The following is a 23199-nucleotide window of genomic DNA, read 5'->3' as shown; positions in this document are numbered from 1 at the left end:
GTAGTTTTAAACTAAACCAACCACAAACATTTCATATGTGGCCCAAAGAAAATAGAACAACCAAAGGTTAAGCTTAATTTTTATCTAATTTTAGTCATTCTTATTGATCCTGACCTGGGCAATACCATAAACACCATGTATGTGGGATACTTGTCTTTTCCTATAAACTTTGTTTCTGCAAGTTTGGAACCCGTTGCTGGATTTGAATATCTGTTTCTCCACGTGTGATCAAATGACACCAGATTTGGTTTTTGGCTTGAATGACTACTGGGGTATCTGACCATGCATGGTAGTTTAATGGGAAATCTTGCAGCCAGCCAACACTATGAGAGGCAGAGATTTAGCACCAAAATACTGTGTTGGCTTTGTAAAAGGGTTGCTTGCTCTTTAACATCTTGAATTCTAAGATCACAACTGCCTGAGTTGCTCATTTAGCACTTTCGTATGTCTTCGCTGCCTATATGGCTTTCACCTAAGGGGCTGAAACACATCTAGTTAAAGGGGTGGTTCACCTTTACATTAAATTTTAGTATGTTGTAGAATGGCCCGTTCTAAGCAATTTTTCAATTGGTCTTCATTATGTATTTTTTTTATTACCATTTTAGAATTATTTGTCTTTTTCTTCGAACGCTTTTCAGCTTTCAAATGGGGGTCACTGATCCCAACTTAAAACAAATGCCATGTAAAACTACACCTTTATTGTTATTGCTACTTTTTATTACTCATCTTTCTATTCAGGGCCTCTGCTATTTATATTCTAGTCTCTTATTGTAATCACTGCATGGTTGCTAGGGTAAGTTGGACTTGCTAACATTGCAAACTGGTTAGCTGCTGAATAAAAAGCGGAATAACTAAAAACTACAAATAATAAAATTTAAACCAAAAAATAAAATGGAAACTAATTGCAAATCGTCTCAGAATATCACTCTCTATATCATACTAAAAGTTAATTTAAAGGTGAACTAACCTTTCTTGCAAAATGAATACAATGCCTATATAAAGGGTTGGAGTGTAGAACCCTGCTATTCTAGGAAAGGCCCCCTGCACCAGATCAAAGATTAGTGCACAATTTAAAGTAGCTATAAGGGTAAGTCCACACAGGGCGTTTTGGGGAGATTTGGTCGCCTGGCGACTAATCACCTCGTTTTTGCGGCGACCAATCTCCCCAAACGCCTTCCCTGACTCTGCGCCAGCTAAAATGAAAAAACGCCGGCGCTAATCACACCCAGCGGTTCGTTTTCCGAAGTCGCCCGAAGTTGCCTCACGAGGAAACTTCGGAAAACGAACCGCCGTGTGTGATTAGCGCCATCGTTTTTTCATTTCAAGCCGGCGCAGAGTAAGGGAAGGCCTATGGAGAGATTGGTCGCCGCGAAAACGAGGCCAGGCAACCAAATCTCCCCAAAACGCCCAGTGTGGACTTTCCCTAATGAGTTTGAATGGTATGAGAATAACCTTATTTATGTGCAAGAAGACAACAGCACAATTTAAGTTGGTTCTTTAAATTGTAATTATGTGACACTGTACTTCGATACCACAGCTCTGCAGCTAAGATAACCCCCATTTTATCCAAGGTCATAATACCTTTAGTGTAATGATACGTTGTAGTAATTAAAAATTGACTTTAAACAGGCATGAAATAACGACAATAAAAATGTAATTCTTTTATTTAATGCATGATATAAAAAGGGTTCTGGAACTGAGATAAGCAAAGAGAAAGATTCAGATTCACAGATTGCACATTCTAACAACACTAATGTCTCAATTCCTGGCCTAGTGTTCCTCCTAGAAAGCAAATTCAATCAAGGAAACCAGTTCAACATTTCTTGTGAGGGATAAAATAGAAATAAAAAACAAAATTTACAAAGATTTCAAAGGCTATTCTCAAGCAAGAGAGTAAAAGAGAGGGAGGAAAGATTTTCTGCTTTTTTGTTGTTTTTTTGTTTGTTATTTAGCAGCCATGTAAATTTTACACATGATTACACTACAAAAAAATGATATTCAAGTTTTCAAGTTTTGATTTTAAATATCCTCCATCATTCTCTTTCAGTTCTAATTTTTTCCTATTAGTGCAAGTTATGGACACAAAGAAAACATTACAGAAGGTTAACATAAGCCTAACATTTTGTTTATTGACCCATTCTCAGTCTGTATATGTAGCAGAGAACAAAAGACAGAAGAGGATTTTATTTTTTCCAGAAAATAAAGCAACATCGGCCTGGCATTTATAAATATAAGATTTTTTTTTGTTACTATATAGATTTTATTTGTCTGACCTTCAGAGCAGAAGAGAATTTGATATATTCTTTTGTCTCCAAAATAGCAGCTTTTGCACATATTTCCCCTATTCACATTCTAGGAACCTACTGTACTTTGTTCTGAACACAAAATTGCCCAAATTGTAGCTTGAGTCTCAGGGAAACAATGGAAAAAAAAAAGTAATTTTATCAATTCTGCTCTTTATGATGAAAATCCATTCCTTCGCTGCCACATGATGTTATATATTATGCAGTACTTATCTTTACATTTTTGGCTTGAAGAAAGTTATGGAGCCATACAGTTACACTATTACTGCCAAAAAAAAGAGAAAAAAAAGTATCCTGCAGGCTGGCACTTCAAATGCAGGAACCACACAGCCAAACACAGCCCTTAATTGTACATTATCTGCCAACTGCCATGTCATACTTAAAGTTAATTCCAACAAGAACTAATGACATATCTGCTGCATGACCCACGATTTATTTCATCTGAACTAAAGGGTGTGAGTGTACATCAATTAAACTGTGCTTATATTTAATACATAAATAACCATATAATGTACCCATATAAATAGTACCTAGCAATGTCCTCTTTATCATTGGTTGATGTCAATGCTTGAAAGTGATGATATTTGTATCACATGGCTCACCGACAGTCTAATTTAAAGGTTGCAACCTTTTCTGTAAAAAAAAATTGGCTTTCCTATAATTTTATCTCTGTTCTTATTAAGATTGGAATCATTAGTAGCCCACCCAATGGGAATTTTAATGGTAGCATTACTGTAATAAATGATGGCACATCTTAAAATTAAATCAGAATATACCATTACTGCAAGGTGTATACTTGGATTCATAGATGAAGGACATCATGGGCAGGCACTTTTGCTTTTGTTTAACATTAGATCCCATGAAGTCTAAGATACAAGCTACAGGCTAGAAACAGTGAACTAACAAAAAATGCTTGGGCCCCACAGCAAAATCTTCTAAACATTTCTAGGCAAAGTTTTTTGCAATGTGTTAGCCCGTTGAGAAAGTTATAGGAAGAGCTTTTGATATGAAACATAAGAAAAGTGGTGTAAAAATGATACCTTTATTGGCTAACCAAGATGATAATCACAGCAAGCTTTCAGAACATTGCAGTTCCTTCTTCTTCATCTTGGTTAGGTATCACCTTTACACCACTTTTGTTATGTTTCATATCAAAAGCTCTTCCCTAAACATTTCTAATAACATATATACGGAAACTGCTAATTAGTTAAGGCTATGTGGCCCTCCTATACTTTCTAGGCCCCAAAGCTGTCTCAGGGTTTCATTCCCATATAGCTATAGTTAGAAGTGAACACTGATGGCAGCTTGCTCATTAAATTTTTTTTAAATTTAACAAATTTGATGTTAGTTTTCAGTTTCTTCAGTTTTCAGTCTTCAGTTTTCTGAAGTTGCCACATGAGGAAACTTCGGGCGACTTCGGAAAACAAAGCACTCCGAGTGCCATCCCGCTGGCGTTTTAAATTCTAGCTGGCGGGAAGGCAATTCGGGGAGATTAGTCGCCCCAAAGAAGAGGAGATTAGTCTCAACGAATCTGACCATGTGTCTCTGCCCTAAAGGGGAAAAAAACTAAGAAAACTTGGATCCCTGGAAACCAATTCATTAGGTATTAGCCCTTACAAGGATAGCATTATATGCAATATATCATTTAATTTTTGGTTTCTTCAGGCACATTCTTTCATCAACAAAAAGATATGACATAGACCTCGAATTTCTTTGTGTACTGATCCTTATACTATTTCCCTATTCATTTGAGGTAATATTATTCCATGAAGTCATGAAAGCCCAACATACATTCCAGCATATGTAGAAATACAAAAGCCGTCCAAGCCAAACAATCAAGGGACTTCTGTATTAAACAGACATTACCCAGATCAATTGTGAACTCTGAAAGCAAATCACGTATAGCTTTTGGTTTAAACAAAAAAAAAATAAAAAAATTGCTTTGTAACTATAAGCAGGCCTTCAACAATCTGCATGGCAATTTAGCCACTGTTTCATTGGAGATCTGCTTTGATTCAAGAGGTTCTGTATTGAAGTCCCTAACCATATGATAAAGAACATGCATATGCCGCTTATGGAAAGGGAATAATTTCCCATATCAGAGAGGTGTTTAGGGGTTAATGTAGCAAAAGGTCTAGCATGACCAATAAATACTAGATGCTTGTTGTAGGTTGCTATGCATTATTTGAACTGGAGCAAACCACTTACTGCTTGGTAAATTTTCACTGTTTCAGTGTGGTATATACAGTATATTATTCTTCTTTCAGTGAATACATACTTATGTAAATAAGGTTCTGTGTGCAAAATAGCCTACACACCTATGCATGCAATTCACTGAGCAAGAAAGTGAAAGAAATGTCTACAAATTAAAAAGAGGTCTTTCTTTTCCACAAAACCATAGCTCCAATTCTCATTATTACAGTACTTTGCATCATAGGCAGAGAATAATGAGATTTTGGAAGTCTTAGCTTTCCTAACTAGAGACCAAACTGTCCTAGAGTAAGCTATCTATTGGCAGCATCCCAAACGACAAATGTTCATCCTCCTATAATCATATATAATCTATATGTGACCACAGGCGCCAAGTATAAACTCCGTCCATCTACCCAGAAGGGTTACAGCATTAGATACATACACAACCCTTATATGCACATATCCAACTTCTTGCTCAGTACTGGGAGCTGTCACCTAGATCTAATCCCCAATAAATACAAGATTTTACATTATATTAACTCATTTAGCTATTTAATGATAAAAGTGCATGTAATATACTGTATTGTATTAGAATAAAAGATACTTAAATATTTTTGCATGGATTAAACCACAAACTAAACAGGAAATAAAGCCACAAGGCAGCGGATAGGGCTGCTGTACTGTTTATTATATAATGTTTATGTATTTGGCTGGTGGAGAGATTGAAGGAAAGTATTGCTGGCTTTATGTAACAAGTAGCCCTGCACTTGGATACACAATAAAAATGTTATCATGTGATTTTCCCTTTAAACAAGCAGCCTAGAGTGGCAGTGGAGGAATGTAGCAGAGAGAATTGGATAAAAAAAAACTCAAATACCCCAACAACAAATAAATAAATAGATTCTCTAGCAACTTTATTATCTGCTATAACGGTCAGACTTTTCTTTGCAGTTTTTCAATCAAACCTTGCTAATTGTATTTAAATTAATATATATATATATATATATATATATATATATATATATATATATATATATATATATATATACACACACACACACACATATATATCTTGGTCATTTTGATTAGAAAGGAAAATCAAGATAATTTAGGGAATTGAACCTGATTTTATTCAGACCTCTGTTGGTACAACTGGCAGCTTCCCTCCATTACAGCATCCCAGGACATAATGATGGAATTGGTTTTAGGCCATGCTATTCTTGTACATCTGTATTAACATATAAGGCGCCAGAAGGATTTGGCCACCGGCAGTGCACTTTACATTAGAATAGATGAACCAGTTTGGCCACTGAGCTGCTCCTGGTACGCTGCATTCCTGGTGGTACAGTTTACCCATCAAAAGCCCTGCCCTCTGCCCTTATGAAACATGCCTTTTCAAGCTTAATAGCATAAGTCAGTATGCAGAACCATTGTACCGTTGATCACTTTATAAGAGAAAAGGGCAGGGCTTTTTATCTGTAAATAGGCAAACGGATGTGAGCATGCTGATGATCTAGAAGCCTTGGCACCGACACCGTCTCATAACCCTTGCCAAGCATCTGCTCTTTGATACAGGGTGGATGAATGTCATTGATGAGATACTCCAACGACTGAAGGCTACTGCTAAGTATCGAGGTATTACAAAGGGTCTTGCTGGGGATACTCGTTAACCCATCTGATGGATGTACTACCAAATCTCTGTGCCCATTGGCAAGTTCCTGTGGATTGTAACAGTCACTGTTGGGTGTGACCAAGATGCTGTTCCAAGGAGGGGCAAAATACTGCCCGACAGAAAAGTTACCATGCATGCCAACACAGTTCAAAGGAGAGGAGCTGACTTTTTCAACTACACTAGCAAGCGTATAGGGACGGGACATTCCCAGGCAAACTTCAGGAGATTTGCTAATTGCCCCACCCCCACCACTGCCACCACTATAGATTCGGGGTTGCTGTTGCTTCTGCTGCCAAATAAGATAGTCCATGCCTTCTTGGTAAGATCCAGTTTTAGTTACTAAAGGAGCAGAACCCAGAGCAAGTTCACTGCCTCCTCTGCAGTCTTGCAAAACAGTCCCAGAGTAAACCACAGCATTCCCGGTCATGGAAGTGAAGCCATTAACCATTCCCTGTTTTGATGGACTAGAATTTGTAACCACTACCCCTTGGCAGGCCTGGTGAGAGGCCTGAGCCTGGCACTGCTGGTTAATCTGGTAAATGATACTCTGGATAGAGGGCAAATTAGATTGTTGAAGTGCCAAATTTCTGCTGCTTAGCGGAATGACAGATGCTGCTACTGTGACATTGGGAGGAACATCCAGCTGCTTCTGATTCCCAAGATAATTCAGCTGTCCATTGCAGGTTTGGCTTTGTGTTAAAGTGCTTGACAAAGGGTATGGAGCAACAGCAGAATGTGCAGAAGATATCTTAGTCCGTTTACCCTCTGCATTTTTCACCACGCTCTTGCTGGTGGATTTCACAATGGCCAGCAGACCTTGATATCCACCTGTGTGCATTGGGTAAGGGCTGTATCGCTGACCTGTAGTGTCATAACCATTTACAGTCCGATTTAGGTGCTTCTGCTGGGGAACCCTGATGTTTGTCGGGAAGATCTTAATGGCCAAGGGATTATTAGCCACTTTCTGTGCGTACGCATCGAGCTCTGCTGGGCTGGGATACCGAGCACTCTGCATTGGCGTTACGGTGTCACCTAAAAGAAAAGGAGACATTGTCTTTATTTGGCTAATTGCAGTATCATATAATTAGATCACTTTAATTAGATGCAACACATTTTACCAGAGAGAACCAGAGGGGGACTAAGGAATGAGCTATTCAAGTATCATCAGCAAGTATGTATCCCTGCAAGCTAGTGCTGTATCTTACTGGTTAGTCACAGAGAGAAATGGGAGGGGATTGATGAGGATTAGTATAATGGAAAAATAAAGGTTACTACATGGATTGGAGAAGTTCTTTGGAGTGCGGATATGGACAGGACATATGAAGAAGTGTCATGTTATGAACAATTATTCTCTCAATCCATGACTTGTCCATCAGTCAAAAAAAAAAAAAAACAGGATTCAGAAACATAATTTTGTTGTAGTAGGGAATGTAAAAAGCAGAGAAAATACACCCAGAAACAAGTAACGGGGGTTACAAGAAGGACACATTCAAAGGAAGGGGTAATACTTTGATTACATAGAAATTATAATCCATATCCGCCCAAATGCTTCTCCTTCATTACAGCTGTAAATTATGTCTAAATTTTGAAAAACAGCTTTCTTTTTTAACAATCAAAAAAAAAAAAAAGTCTGTATTTGAGAGATGGCAGTTAATAATTTAATGACAAGGGAGGTAGAAGCTGTCAGCTTGGAATATGCTGGTCTCTATTCTTCTTTTAATACAGACAAAAAAAACCCAAAAACCTTAGAACAGTGGTATTTGGTTCCTCCCAAATACTTAGGGGAAAATGATTGAGCCACTGTCTTTTAAAATCCCATATAATTACAGGGGGGTTGCAGAGCTTATAATTTAACTTCTTCAGTGCCAGGTACAGAATACATTTAAGGTGTGAAGGGGTTAATGTCAGCCATTAATGAATGGTTTAAAAGTTAAAATGTGATAAATGTCCTGCATAGACACCTGGGTACACTGTACATTGAAATATTTTGTAACACTAATAATAAAGGTTTATTCCAAATGATGCTACTTTACACTCCACTCATCTTAATTTGGTGCATTTCGGTGGGCGTCAATATTTTTCATGATTCATATCTTTTAGCAAGTCATGTGACACAGTTGATGTCATTGAATACTATAACACTATAAATAGCTGTTGACCCAAACAAACTATCTACTTATCTTGTCCATGGGCATATTCGATGATTGATCAGCTGCCATAACTCCACCTTTAAGCAGAGCTATAATAATATCTGGTGCTGCTCTACCCAATTGTAACCAATTGGTGCATACACAATACAGTCTATGAGTATGCACTAAATAGGCAGAAGGAGGGTACTCCCATCCTCAAATTTACCTCCAAATTTTACCGAAAGCGTCCAGCTGTTGACTTATTTTCTTTATTTCTATATAGGCACCTGTGGGTCCCCCCTTAAAAGCTGCCACCCACCCAAGGCACAAGGTCTCAGATAAACATATAGGAAATACGGCCCTACTCTTAAACTGAATTGCCAGCAGAATAAAGATGTGCCCTTGTGAAGGGAAGGATAAAGGCCAGGTGGGTTATATGGTACAGCTATGGGACCTGTAATCCAGAATGCTCAGGACCTGGGGATTTCCAGATAACGGATTGTTCCATAATTTGATCTTCATACCTCAAGTCTACTAGAAAATCATGTAAACATTATATAAACCCAATAGGTTGGTTTTGCTTCCAATAAGGATTAATTATATCTTAGTTTGGATCAAGTACAAGCTACTGTTTTATTATTACAGAGAAAAAGGAAATTTCTTTAAAAAATGTGGATTATTTGGATGAAATAGAATCTATGGGAGACTGTAGAGCTTTCTGGATAACGGGTTTTCATATAATGGATCCCATACCTGTACTTGCGTTGCAATAAAAACGGAAGGCTGCACTTTGGACATCCTTGCTAGAACATATAAAAGAGTTACATAGATGCGGTCCAGTGTGGTACCAACCTAATTTTAACACCGTTAAAATAAATTGGATGTAAAATACAATACAGAAGTAATTTCACGGGTGTTCCAAAATACACACAAACATTCTATTTACGTAGAAAGAAAAATCTGCATTCTTTCCCTCTTATAATGAACCCAAAAAAGTCCTTCTCAAGCAATTTTATAGATGATCAAGACCAGTTTAATGAATGTTGTCCAAGAGATATTCAAAAACGAATCTGAATACAAGATTCTGTAAAATTAGTTTTGACATTTATCTAAGCATTTAAATGTATATAATTTGTTAATGATAAACTACAGAAAAAAAACTCTCGCGCTCGCCTGATCTCGCATTATACACTACAGCTCGTTCATTATCTGCATTAGACTTCATTCTGTATAATCAAAATCACGGTGAAAGGACCCAACACAATACAGTAACTGAATTGGAGGCAAGGGAAAAAGAATATAGAATTATGGCTGGCATTTGTAGTGTTGAACTGGTGCGTTCACATAGGGTACCATAAAGGGGCCACAAGATTTCCATATATGCACTAAAAGCACATTAAAATGACTATATTTTTAACAGAAAGATAGAGAGACTGATATATAGATGCATAGACTATTGCTAACAGCATATTTAGCCGAGGAGTTTCAATGTGTTTCTTCCATGCTCAAAACACAATGTTGAAAAGCAACAAATTGACATCTACTCTACAGGAATCATATGCAGTTTTCATGTTTTCTCTCGTGAAAACCAACATGCTCCTTCTGTTGACCAGTGCATAAAATTGCTTTTAATGGCATTTTCACATGGATCATAGCACCAGCAACATACTGGCCCATTTTGAGCATAGAAAACATACCTTATATTATAGCATGGGTGCCATATGTCTTTACTCCATCTTCAATATACAAAAAGTAATACATGTATGGGATCTGTTATCCGGAAACCCATAAAGATTCGAATTAGAAAAAGGCCGTCTCCCATAGACTCCAAATAATCCAAATTTTAAAAAGTGTTTTGTTCCCTCTGTAATTATAAAACAGTACCTTGTACTTGATCTTAACTAAAATATAATTAATCCTTATTAGAAGCAACACCAGCCTATTGGGTTTATTTCATGTTTACTTGATTTTCTAGTAGGTATGAAGATCCAAAGTTCGGCAAGATCCGTTATCCGGAAAGCCCCAGGTCCCGAGCATTCTGGATAACAGGTCCCATACCTGTAATATCATTGGCCTTGGGTCTCAAAATTCCCCCATTCAATGGTTAAAAATGACAAACTATGTGGGGGGGATTGGATACTGTGAAGTTAATTTCTTTAACACCACACCACATTTTATTTTCCAGTAAGGAGTAGTTTCAAGTTAACAGGAAAGAACTGGCATCCAAGAAGAAAATGTTGCCTTTTTTTCTTATGTACATTTGTTACAAAAAACAAAAAACCCTGTGCACATACGAGAGGTGAGAACAACGAGTCTACATGAATGAAGCTATCAAAAGCAGTTCATTTCTGCACAAATGTCAGTCAGAAAGCTACAAAGTTAAGAAAACAAAAAAAGAAACACACATATACAGTATACACATAACATAATAAATGTAGAGAACGTAGAAAAATATTTCTGTGCAAGGCAAAGTGTAATGTCCCTTCATTTCCAGTGAGTCGAGTGACTACTCTGTACATGTTCCTTTGTTGTAAAGATCTGTGAGAATATACAGACATGCACAGTTTGCCTCAGCCTGTACCCAAAGAACATCACGTTATAGCTTAGCATTTACATTTCCCTGCATTATGTACAGGTAATATTTGCAGTTTGTGAACCTTTAACTGGGCCAAACATTTTCAAGCTGAATTGTGCCTATACTTAATGTATATAGCATACTGATACTTCACTGTACAGGGTATAAGCAATTCTAGGGGGGTTAGTATTCCATTACTGTAGACAAATGAGTCCATGTGTGGAGCCAAAATTGTAATTGTCATTTTTTCCTGATCTTCCCCATTAAATTGAAAAGTTGCTTAGAATTAATTCATTTTTTTTTTTTTTTTTTTATCATGCTAAACACAGTCTTGGGTGGAGATCTCCCTTAAGTTCAGTAAGGAATTGCCTTTGCTTTAGCAGTCCATACCTCCCAACTGGCCCGTTTTTAGAGGGACAGTCCCTCTTTTGACAGCTCAACCTGCAGTCCCTCATTTGTACTGGAAAGTCCCGTTTTTCTCTGCACTGAACAGCCAGAAAAAGAAACAAAGTTTCTAACTTAATTGGCTTTTGGCAGAGAGCCCAGAACAGCCACCAGGTGCACTTGGAAACTTTTGCAACAATTTCGAGATAAGCAAATAAGTAATTGTAACAATATAAGATAACAGGTCTCTTGGGAGAAGTTAGACTCATAGCTTAAAGGGCAATTCACCTTCATTAGCAAAACTGTAATTGGAAAAAAAAAAAAACACAGAAATCTGTTCAAACTTTCATAACCTGCCAAATTTTCTAAAATGAACATGGTAATTAGGGTGGCCACAAAAAAGGACGTGGTCAAAGAAATTTGCTGCACTACGCGCGCCAACTTTTTTGTCCCTCTTTTTATTTCCAAAATGTTGGTAGATAGGGCAGTCTATTACTAGAGTTGGTCACGGATATGACTTTATGGGGCAGATTTATTAAGGGTCAAATTGAAAATTCTAATTTTCGAATATTTTAGGACTAAACTGTCAAAATCGCCTACAACCTGCCGAATTCATGTATAAGTCAATGGGAGAGGTCCAGTGACCATTTTGAAGATGTTCGCAGCCTTCCTGAAATTCAAGGGAGAAAAAACCTGATTCGAGTTTGATTGAATTCGAATCAAATTCGATTCGAGTTTTCAGGTCGGTAAAATTAGTCCGAGTTTAAGATATTATTTTTTTTTTATAAATAACCCCCCAATTGAATTAATTCGAGTTAAAAAAAAAACTCACATGATAAATGTGCCTCAAAGTATAAACTTGGTGTATTCACAGTTATTATTACCGTTGGAGTAATCCATGAGGTGCTTTTTTGGTGTAATCAATGTGAAACAAAGATGTATTTGGCCTTTTATTAAGCCTGGTACTAGAATTCTGTATCGGTCACATTACGTACACATTTATTTAAACACAGGAGTCAGTCATTTCTAATTATTCCACTTACTGTATACTGCTGCAAAAATATGCTGATGCTTTATAAATAAATGATGATTCTAATGGCGATCGCTCACTAAAACTGGTTGATAAGATAGGATGCACACAGGAACGGGGATGCTGCACACTCCATTAAATCAATATTATACGCCGGTTACAGGTGTCTGCAAGAGGAACCTCTATTAACCAGTATATTAAACTCATTTAGCTGCGGCCTTTAGAGTAAAATTTTATGCTGATGGAAATAGTAATAAGGTCATTCCACGTAGAAAGTGAAATGTTATTTCACGCAGAAGGCCGGACATGAGGAAAAAAACCTAGAGAAAGTCTCTCTCTTCAGTATGGTATATCAATGGGCATATTATGCATCTGCTGGATACACTCACACTATAGGCTCATGTGCGGCTCTGACCCCCAAGGCAGAAATGGATGAACAAGAGAATTTATCCATGAACAGTTACAAATGGTTAACGGACAGGCAATGTAACCATCAATTTAAATACATTTTATGTCCTCCTAATGCAATAGGGTTGGATTATCGTCCACTAAATCTCTATTAAGAGGCATGCTAAATCCTAATGTCTCTGCCTCTTTCTCTTGCTGCACAGAACTGGTTTAAGTGGTAGAATTTACAGCAGTCCTATCCAAGTAATGATATTCTTTTTCCCATTCCACCAAACATTTAGCTTCTTGCTACACTGTTTTGCCCCTGTACCTTGGAACTTATACAGGTATGGGATCAATTATTCAAAAACTCGTTATCCAGAAAGCTCTGAATTACGGAAAGGCCATCTTCCATAGACTAAATTTTACCCACAAAATTCAAATATTTTTTAAAATGATTTCCTTTTTCTCTGTAATAATAAAACAGTAGCTTCTACTTGATCCCAACTAAGTTATAATTAATCCTTATTGGAAGCAAAACCAGCCCATTGAGTTTATTTAAAGTTTACATGATTTTTTAGACTTAATGTATGAAGATCCAAATTAAGGAAAGTTCCATTATCCAGAAAACCCCAGGTCCCGAACATTCTAGATAACAGGTCCCATACCTGTACACCAAACAAGAGTTGATAGGCAGGCATATATCTTTGTTCAGAAGTTGGGACGTTATTTATGCTTCAGTGCACAAAAGAAGGTAGTATAACGGATACAGTGCATTTAACAAGACTTTGTGCATATTTCTAATTACGTTTAGGCATGAAAGCATTACTGCTTAGCTGAAGAATTCTCTAAAAAGCAGTACACCATAGTCATTGATGGTGCAATTGCTGCTAAAGTTGAAGGATAAGGTCTCAGCTGAGGAAGGAAACTGGCAGTAATTATTTACCGTACATATATTTATATGTGAATATACAAAATACTGTTTTATGGTGATTTTTTGCCATTTTATTTGTGGTGTCCTTCAGGCTGTCACAGTTGTCCTTGGCACAATCCTCAACATTTAATTAACATGACACTAATTAGCTTTCTGACATTTGCAAAATCCTAATTTACCAGAAATCCACAGTGGCACTTACAAGCCCCATTCTTTTTATTATTTCAATCAATCCAACTCATTCGATTCCATCGTCCAAGTTATTTTGATACCAACATTACACCTTAAACACCACTGCCAAGTTCACATTACTAATTAAAGAAAAATAAAGGATTATATTAATGTATTTATAGATTTTCAAAAATGCCGACTCTTTAGACACTGCTTTTTATACATTCTGGGATTAAAATAATCAGTATTATATAATCTTAAAAGTGTTCGTTACTTGAATCTGCTGTCTGGTATGGAAAGTAGAACGTTTCCTCCCACCAAAGATGCCACTAAAATGCAGTTCTGTCTCCTGCCTCTAACAATGCCAGTGTAACACAGTTATGGCTAATCCCTTATTAAACATATGGCTCACAGTATGTTTTCTCGCTGCCATTTTGGCTTATCTGTCCCATGTTATAGTGCCAGAAACCTGTGATATCTGTAACAATGTGCACACAAGGTGGATTTAGTCCGGAATATGCAAATACGTTGCTTTCTATCCAAAATCTGCCCCGAGTTTGTATTGACAAAACAGAAGCACCAATAATAATACTGCATTAATTATAGTAATAACGTATGGGAACTGTTATCCAGAAACCCATTTTCCTGAAAGCGCCAAATTACAGGAATACCCTATCTCCCATAGACTCAATTTTAATCAAATAATTTAATGTTTATTAATATGATTTCCTTTTTCTCTGTGATAATAAAATAGTACCTTGTACTTGATCCCAACTAAGATATAATGAAACCTTATCGGAGGCAAAACAATCCTACGGGGTCTAGTCGATGTTAATATGACTTAGGGGTCCGTTTACTAAAGTGTGTTAAAAATATTCGCACAATATATAGACAGAATTTTCGCTAAATATGTTATCGCCAGTTTACTAACCTGCAGTAAATATAAATTTGCAAATTTTCTTGCGCAAGAATAATTGTTCGCCAGTTATCGCATTTGCTGAAAATAACGCTACGTACACATTAACGCATGGTTTACTAAACAGCGAAATGTTCTAAAGACAAAATTAACGCCAGAATATTTGCAAACTTTTACCGCCACCTATGAAATGGCGTAAAAGTATTTTTTTCGCCAGAAAATTCTCAAGGGGCAGGAAATATCCCATAATACTGTTTTTTTTACCCATCATTCTTTGCTGACAGGAAAGAGAGATCTGTAGCTATTGCTGAATGTTTTGGCTTCTGCTTCTATCTGTTGCAACAGCAGCAGTTTCAGCTCAGAGGTGTATTATTGGCAGCGGCATCACAGTCCAAGGATTCGTCAGCCTCTACACTTTTTTGGTTTCATTGTGATTGGCTACATTAAACTGTGCATTTCTATGAAGCAAAGAGATTGACTGGTATGATTTCTTGTTCATATGATTCTATTGGCAGAAGGGTTTATATGATGCATACATGTTTGATTGGTGTTACTCTGGTGATGTTGTTGGATGGTATAATCATCAGTCAATAAAGTTTATGAGTTTTGAAGATGCATTTCTGGCCATAAATGTCACAGTAAAAATTGCCATAATAACCGCCATAAACAAGACTATTTTATAGCATAAATATTCGCAAAAACTTAATTTTTCGCCAGAAAATTCGCAACTCGCTAAAATTACCGCTAACGTAAGCTGGTTCCTTAACGTAGTTACTGCAAGTGATCGCAGTGACTTCTGAGCACATCGCTGTTTAGTAAACTTAGTCGCTGCGAATATTCTGGCGTAAAAATATTCTCAGCGATAAAATGCGGAAACTTAAAGTCAGATTTACCGCACTTTAGTAAACGGACCCCTTAAGGTGGCCATAGACATTATAATTAGGATCTTTCCTGGTAAAGATCCTTCCAAGAAAGAAAGTTTGTTTCAATACACACGTGTTGTTTCAATACACACGTGTCAGATATGCAGGTAGAAACAATAGAATTCTACCTGTATCTGATTATTCAGCACTAACAATGGCCAATGTTCTGGTGCCTGCAAAGGCGCCCAATCAAAAGTTTCCGGCTGGCCATATCGATGATCTGACCGATATCCAAGTCTTCTGCCGATAACGGTCGGCTCATCTCCCACCATACACGCACCAAATATCGTACAAAAATTTGTTTTGTACGATATTATCGGTGCGTCTATAGCCACCTTTAATGTATGGAGATCTAAATTACAGAAAGACCAGTTATCTGGAAAACCTCAAGTCCCAAGCACTCTGGGTAACAAGTCCCATATCTGTAATAATAAAAGCTTTAAAGGAGACATATAGCATAACTACAAAATCTCCAATCTCGTAGGCAATAATAAATATTATATGATGCGGTTTTCACTTTGGGCTAAAAATGCATATTTTTTGAAGCTTCTGTTTATATTATATTTATATACCATTTATATTATTAAAATAAATATGCAAATACATGCAGCCCTGCAGGCAAAGCAACCCATATCAGGAATCACGTAAGCATCATATTTCATTAGAGACTACAAATCCTCAGTTTTGTGATCATGCAAAGAAAAAATGCCATAATTAGAATTATTACACTAATGGACTATTAAGACATGGCTCCTTTCAAGATCCAAGGAATTCTAGTGGCTGCAAAGCAGTAGAGGGCATAGGTAATGTGCCTCAGTAAATAAATCCAACAGTAAGGATGTATTCCTTTGAAATAACATCCTGCTTTACTTTGGTTAATTAAAGTCTGTTTACCATAGCAAACAAAGGCAAGCGTTAAAATATTTTATGGGGAGTTAAATTTGCTTTGTAGGAAGGACTTTTTGAATGTTTAACTTGGCTGATGCAGTAGTCAATTTAAAGGGAAATGCCATTCAAAGTTTTTTTGTATGATTAAAAAATGTTACTAAAAAAAAATTCTTAGAAACATTTTAAATAAATATATCTTAAAATGCATACAAAAAAGGGTTGGGGTGGAGATCCAGTTTAAATATATAAATAACTCTGCTTCTCATGTATTACCATGCTGTTATAACACACCCACAGTACTATTCTATGGGGACAAAGCAGCCTGTGTATTATTTACCTGCTATATCCTGGCCACTATGCATATTGGCCCTGCTGCCTTTAAGACAAGTGAAGCACTTCATATGCTTTGAACTGGCCTGACAGCTCAACAATAGCCATTTTGTGCCTTTTCACCGGAATTCCCTTCATGTGGCTTAATGGGATGTGTAGGGCCTTAAAAGTCAATTACAGTGTATGATTCTGTACAAAGTGATTACCACAATTGGTGACAAGTGGGGCATGAACACCAAGAGAAGCATCCCAAATTATGCCCAAATGCCCTGAGTGGAGCAGGCTATACAAGGAAAGCCATCATGTCCCGCATGGGTACACCTGCTGGTTGGATACTAGACTGCCTTAAGCCTCATTGTATTAGGGGAAACACAATTGTGAATCATGGGGCCACAAAACATAGACTGAATAAAATATTCACATTGGGAGAGAAGTATACAACACACAAATGTTAAATCCCACATTTATATTAATATTTTACTGACTGAACATGAAGTATATCATAAAAAGGCTGTCACATTCAAGAAGGCAAACCTATGAAATGTTCAGAAAGTATTATCCAAATTATATGAAAATGCTAATTTAATGTGATTCAGGTTTCCATCAGACCTGTGCACTTAGTTTGAAAACAGAGATAGGGCCCAAAATAAAGTACAACTACAGCCTTATGGTTGTGACACACGGGCAGATTAGGGGAGATTTAGTCGCCTGGCGACTAATCGCCTCTTTGGGCGACAATCTCCCCGAACTGCCTTTGCGTGTCTTCCCATCTGCAATAATGAAAAGTACAGGCGACGCTTCGTTTTCCGAAGTCGTCCGAAGTTGCCTCATGAGGAAACTTCGGAAAACGAAGCAGCGCGTGTGCTTTAGCGCAGGCGACTTTTCATTATAGTGAAGGGAAAGACACGCAAAGGCATTTCAGGGAGATTGTCGCCCAGAAGAAGAGGCGATTAGTCGCCTGGCGACTAAATCTCCACAAATCTGCCCGTGTGCCACAACCATAAGGCTGTAGTTGTACTTTATTTTGGGCCCTATCTCTGTTTACAAACTAAGTGCACAGGTCTGATGGAAACCTGAATCACATTAAATTAGCATTTTCATGTGTCTCAACCCGGGCAAGGTCACACTGGGAGGTTTGGGGAGATTTAGTCACCCGGCAACTAGGGATGCACCGAATCCATTGGGCCTTTTTGAGCAGTATTCAGATTCGGCCAAATCTTTCTGCCCAGCCGAACCAAATCCTAATTTGCATATGCAAATTAGGGACAGGGAGGGAAATCACAAAGCAAGGAAGTAAAAAAATGCTTTCTACTTCCCACCCCTAATTTGCACATGCGGATTCAGATTTGGTTCGGCTGGGCAGAAGGATTAACCCAAATCCGAATACTGCTGAAAAAGGCCGAATCCCGAACCGAATCCTGGATTCGGTGCATCTCTATTTGCCGGGCAACTAAATCTCCCAGTGTGACCTCACCCTTAATCTCCCTTGCACATGATATTTTCACCAATTTGGACACAGAGCACAAGCTCCATCTGAAGAAAAGGTATGTATTTTATTATATGCAAAACATTGCATTACATGCAAAATTAAATCATAACAAACCTAATCGAAAGCGAGTGTTGGGATTATTTTAGACTGCAGAAAAGAACAAACACAACAAGCTGGGTCACCCTGACTCTGCTACCCATACCTCCTGCATGTTATGTCTCCTTCACAGGGTGAAAATGAAATAAGCCAGGGAAGGGAGCAGTGAAGCTCTACGTACCAGGAAATCACTATTCTCTGCTCTGCCTAATGGATTCTGACATGGCCTCTCAAAGAGGAGTCTGGGATAAAAGAGCCTGCTCATTGTTCACAAGATAGAGGCATTAATCTGCAGTGAAACCATGAGGAATTCTTCTTTAGAGAATTACATTGCATGGGTAATATATATGTATTGGAAGGTGAAGAGAGCAATTTCTTAATTTTTGAAATATTTACTATTACACGGATAGAATTTTCATTGCATTTCCATCTTGTAGTGTTAATTGTACTTTGATGATGTTGAGAAACTATGGGTGCTACAAAAACAAACAGGCAGTTTAATTGGTTCCTAATAAAAGTGAATCTACTGTGATAAGGACCTTAGACTGTAAGCTCCACTGGGGCAGGGACTGATGTGAATGATGTATAACCACTGTAAAGGGCTGCAGAATATGTTGGCGCTGTATAAATGAATAAAAATAACTGTGCTTTTACTGGAAAAGCTGCTGGCCTGTAGCCCCCGTGTGTGCTCTGCAATGCATTATTTACTAAAAAATACCCTCTAACCCTCAAGACACCAGATCGGTGCTCGGTAATAGCAACAGAATTCTGGCAGAGTGCTTGGTTTCATGTGATGAGGGGAAGCGCTCCAGAAGCATACAACAAAGCTCAAAGTGATGAAGGTGATACAGGTCACACATAAATCTGCTCTTTATGAAACCACTAGTTATTCATTAACATAAAAACAAGGTCTGGGCTACAGACAGTAACAAAAGAGGCTCTTGACCCAACTATGAAAGCACACTAACTGCTACAAACATTTCTTAGAAAGTTTAGAATTAAAGGAGAAGGAAAGTCTGTTTGCACTTGGGGGTGCCAAATGTTAGGCACCCCCAAGTGATTGTATTGACTTACCTGAAACCCCGGGCCGCTAGAAAAACATCAGTCCGGTGCAGTTTTCTGCCGATAGGAGCACCGGCCTGGGGTTTCAGGTAAATCAATACAATCAATTGGAGGTGCCTAACATTTGGCACCCCCAAGTGCAAACAGACTTTCCTTCTCCTTTAAGCACCCACTACACTACAATTTTACCTCCCCTGATTTTAAGTTTTCCCTCATTTTACATTGCATCCAAATTGCTAAATAACCCGCACTCATAGGACTTGTAATACGTAAAAGTTGGAGTTTATTCAACGTTTCGGCTCTCAGATGTGAGCCATCATCAGTCATTCCGGCACCTAGGTTCTTATTTGTAGGGATGGGTGAATTTGAGCCGTTTCGTTTCAACAAAAATTCGCCGCCGGCGAAATGTCGCAGATGCCCATTAAAGTCTATGGGCGTCAAAAAAATTGTCGCTCGTCGAAACTGTTTTAACGCGCGTCTTTTTTTTGACGCACGCCGCCATACAAGTCTATGGGCGTCCTTTTTTTAGCGAAATGAGGCGAAAAAATTCACCCATCCCTACTTATTTGTACTCTGTGTGCCGGTCCAGTACATACATACATACATACATACATACATACATACATACATACAAGCGCCTGCTTAAAGTGACATGCACTTTCAAGTTGAGACTCAAGTTGAAAACAAAGATCACCTATTGCAAAACCCTATTAATGCTGATATCAGCAGACAAATAAGCTCTCAGTAGACCAGCTGCCAAATTAACCTCATGTGGGAATTGATTCTATCCTGACCCTAAAACGGTAATCTGATAACTTTGTGGATCAATCATTACTGATTTAATTTAACATTTCCAAATACATATTGGCCTTTCCTGGTAGAAATTCATCCATTTTAAGAACTACGCCTCATCACTTCTTTGGCAGGGCATTCTATACCTTGATTGCCCCTAGGTCTCTGTTAGTCAAGCATTCCTCCTGGTGCCAGCCACCAAAGAAAATGCAACCAATCATCAATGAGTTTTGATTTGAATTCTACAACAAAATCAAAATCTGATTGGTTGCACCAATACAAGGGTGAAATCTGTACATCTATGGCCAGCTATAGGCTTACCGTTTTTACAGATGATCCAGGTAACAAGTAAGACTCTTTCTTTTCTTTCCTCCATTTACTGCCAATAGATTGAGGCAGAACAATGATCTATCATCACGTTTGATCTATTATTGTGTTGGATATTATTGCACATGGGTATAATCCGTGTTAAAAGGATAAAAGTGGAAATGTATTTACTGTAATAATGAACACCAGCATACATTTTAAAAGAAAACATAAACAAAAAATCCAGCATCTTCCACACCGGAAAGAGGAATATAAAAAAGGCAAGTACAGAACAGGGATAAATGCAAGTCAACATTTCATTAGCTTTTATGCACAAAAGATCGCCAGCCCTTTCTGGGTTAAACAGGTCCATGCAGTTGGCTGAGTACACATCATTTTGCATACGTCTGCTCAGCGCAGACCAGGCAAGACAAGTTATTAGCCCTGACTGGTGCAACAGCACAGCTTGTCATATCATGTTATAGCTCTACAGGCAACACAGGGTGTAAGCCAGCAACTCAGCTCACTACTTCTACTCTTATTAACCTATGAGCACCACATTACCCTATTGTTTAAAAAAAAAATCTTCTCCCTCATAAGCCTGCCCCAAATGTTTCCCCCCCTCCCTACTTTGTAGGGGGTCCCTGCATGTTTATGTCATGCTTCCAATGACTATCACCGCCAGTGGACAGGAACACCATACATACACGACCAAGTCCCCAGTCTTGGTGCTTTGTGACCAAGACCTAGGGCAACAATCGGTAATCACAAGCCCCATATTACTAAGTTAAGGTGTTCCCAGGGGCCCAATAATAATTAGACAACTGGTCACCTGGGCCTCTTGGGCAGTGGACACTCCTACCCCCATCCTCCCAGAGCCACACACAACTTTCATGTACCTCCTTTGTATCTCTTGAATCACAGAGCCACTGATTGAAGTACTCTTGCTCCCCCTTAAAGGGCACCTGTTGAGCAAAAATATTATCCCCAACCAAAGATGTGGGCTAATATATTGGGGGTAACACTAGTTTTTATTTAAAAATTGGCCCACCACCAGCGCTAGTCCTTCCTCACTGGGAGGGAGTTCCCACGGCCATGTTGGGGCACAAACATGCGCATAAGGAGTGAATGCCACAATTTGCTCATGCAAGATATGGCCTGGTGTGAGTATCCTAGTGCTGGCAGTGGCAGAATATTCACAGTAAAGGGGTCTATAAGCACATCGCAATATAAATATTTAGCAATATGAAAATCTAATATAGATTACATTTATTACAAAGTTTAATTCAGCAACATTTTAGGCTGCCATAGTAAGCTGCCACACAGTATTTGTATACAAGATTGTGGATGGGGAAAAAATACTATTATAAAATAATTGCCATCTACACCTGAATAAATGATTTCATCTTGGTTTTAAAATTAGAGCATTTAAATAATGTGTGGGGTCTTCATTCAAATAGATTATGCATATGGCAGCCTGTAACATCGACCTATGCCTATAAGAGGCAAATGCAATATTAATATCGAGAATATTTGCAGATCTGACTCTTAAATGACAGTACAGAGGGGGGTGTTAGCGTGCCTCAGGCAAGCCGCAAGGCCCTTCCAATCCATTTACTACGAGAATCCTTTTCCTCAATCTGACAGAAAGGCTGCTCTTTTTTTCTCATTCTATAATGCCGAATGCTGACGCAGATCAAACTGGCAGATAAACAGCCAGAACCTGTGCAACGGCTTATACTAATGCAATCTTATTTTTACCTTTCCTACAGCTACTGCACAAATGACTTCACCCTACATCCCCAATAACAGCCCAAAGTCATCTGCACCTGTGGCCTCCAGATGTTGATAAAAATACAACTCCCAGCAACCCTCCGGTTGTCTGGGGTTTTCGGACTGAAGTTCAGCAACATCTGGGGCCCTGCAGAGATTTAAATCATAAATCTCAGTAACAACAAAAGGCAAGCAGCCATGTTCTCTGTCCTAAGCCAAGTAATAGAGAAATACATTGCGCCTAGTGGATTTGCAGTTGATTTATATTTAATTTAAATACAGCTCCTTTAGAGAACAAAGCAGAGGGAGAGAAAAAGCTTCTGCCTGCTGCCAATTTTACAGCTCTGCAAGGCAATGTTCAATGCACTAGAAGGGTTAATATTATGCCTAAGGAGACTAAAGTAGATTAATGGTACACCTTTAAAAGGGCAAGTATACAAACTGCCACAAAACAAATAAATGATCAGCTCCCAAAAGGAGTGGGTGGGGGAAGGGCACAGACCAGTGGCAGCTGACCTGTGGCCCTGCAGCTATTGCTGAACTAGAACTACCAAATTCCCTATTAGACAACATTTCAGACGTTACTTGCTTTTATATTGGGCTAATCACGAAAAATGCAGCTTTATTAAAAGGAGTAGTTGCAATACTCAGAAGTGATGGAAGGGAGCAGAATAAAATAAGCCAAAATACTTCTGCACAGATCTATTTCCAACAATTTAGTTGACCAGGTATCAAATATACTTGGTTTCAGAAAGTCAACTTTTTAACCAATTAGTTTATATTTGACACAGAACAAAAGGATTAGTCCATCAAATGAAAAAAAAATGCCAAACTCTATTCACTGCA

The 23199-nt window shown here is 38.1% G+C and overlaps 1 protein-coding gene across 2 annotated transcripts in view; it reads right to left on the bottom strand.

The window, feature by feature from the left end:
* Window positions 1-1648: 1648 nt before the first annotated feature.
* Window positions 1649-23199, bottom strand: part of fam222a.S (family with sequence similarity 222 member A S homeolog) — a 54928-nt gene continuing 33377 nt past the window's right edge. For both annotated transcript variants that reach the window (XM_018244024.2, XM_018244026.2), the window contains one exon: window positions 1649-7200. In XM_018244024.2, the coding sequence (XP_018099513.1) occupies window positions 5969-7200 (1232 nt within the window). In that variant the 3' untranslated portion in view covers window positions 1649-5968. The remainder of the gene's footprint in view (window positions 7201-23199) is intronic.

This window comes from Xenopus laevis, chromosome 1S (assembly GCF_017654675.1).
Source record: "Xenopus laevis strain J_2021 chromosome 1S, Xenopus_laevis_v10.1, whole genome shotgun sequence".
NCBI classification, from domain to species: domain Eukaryota; kingdom Metazoa; phylum Chordata; class Amphibia; order Anura; family Pipidae; genus Xenopus; species Xenopus laevis.
The sequence above is the reverse complement of the archived record's forward strand: the minus strand, read 5'-3'. Positions and strand labels throughout refer to the sequence as shown.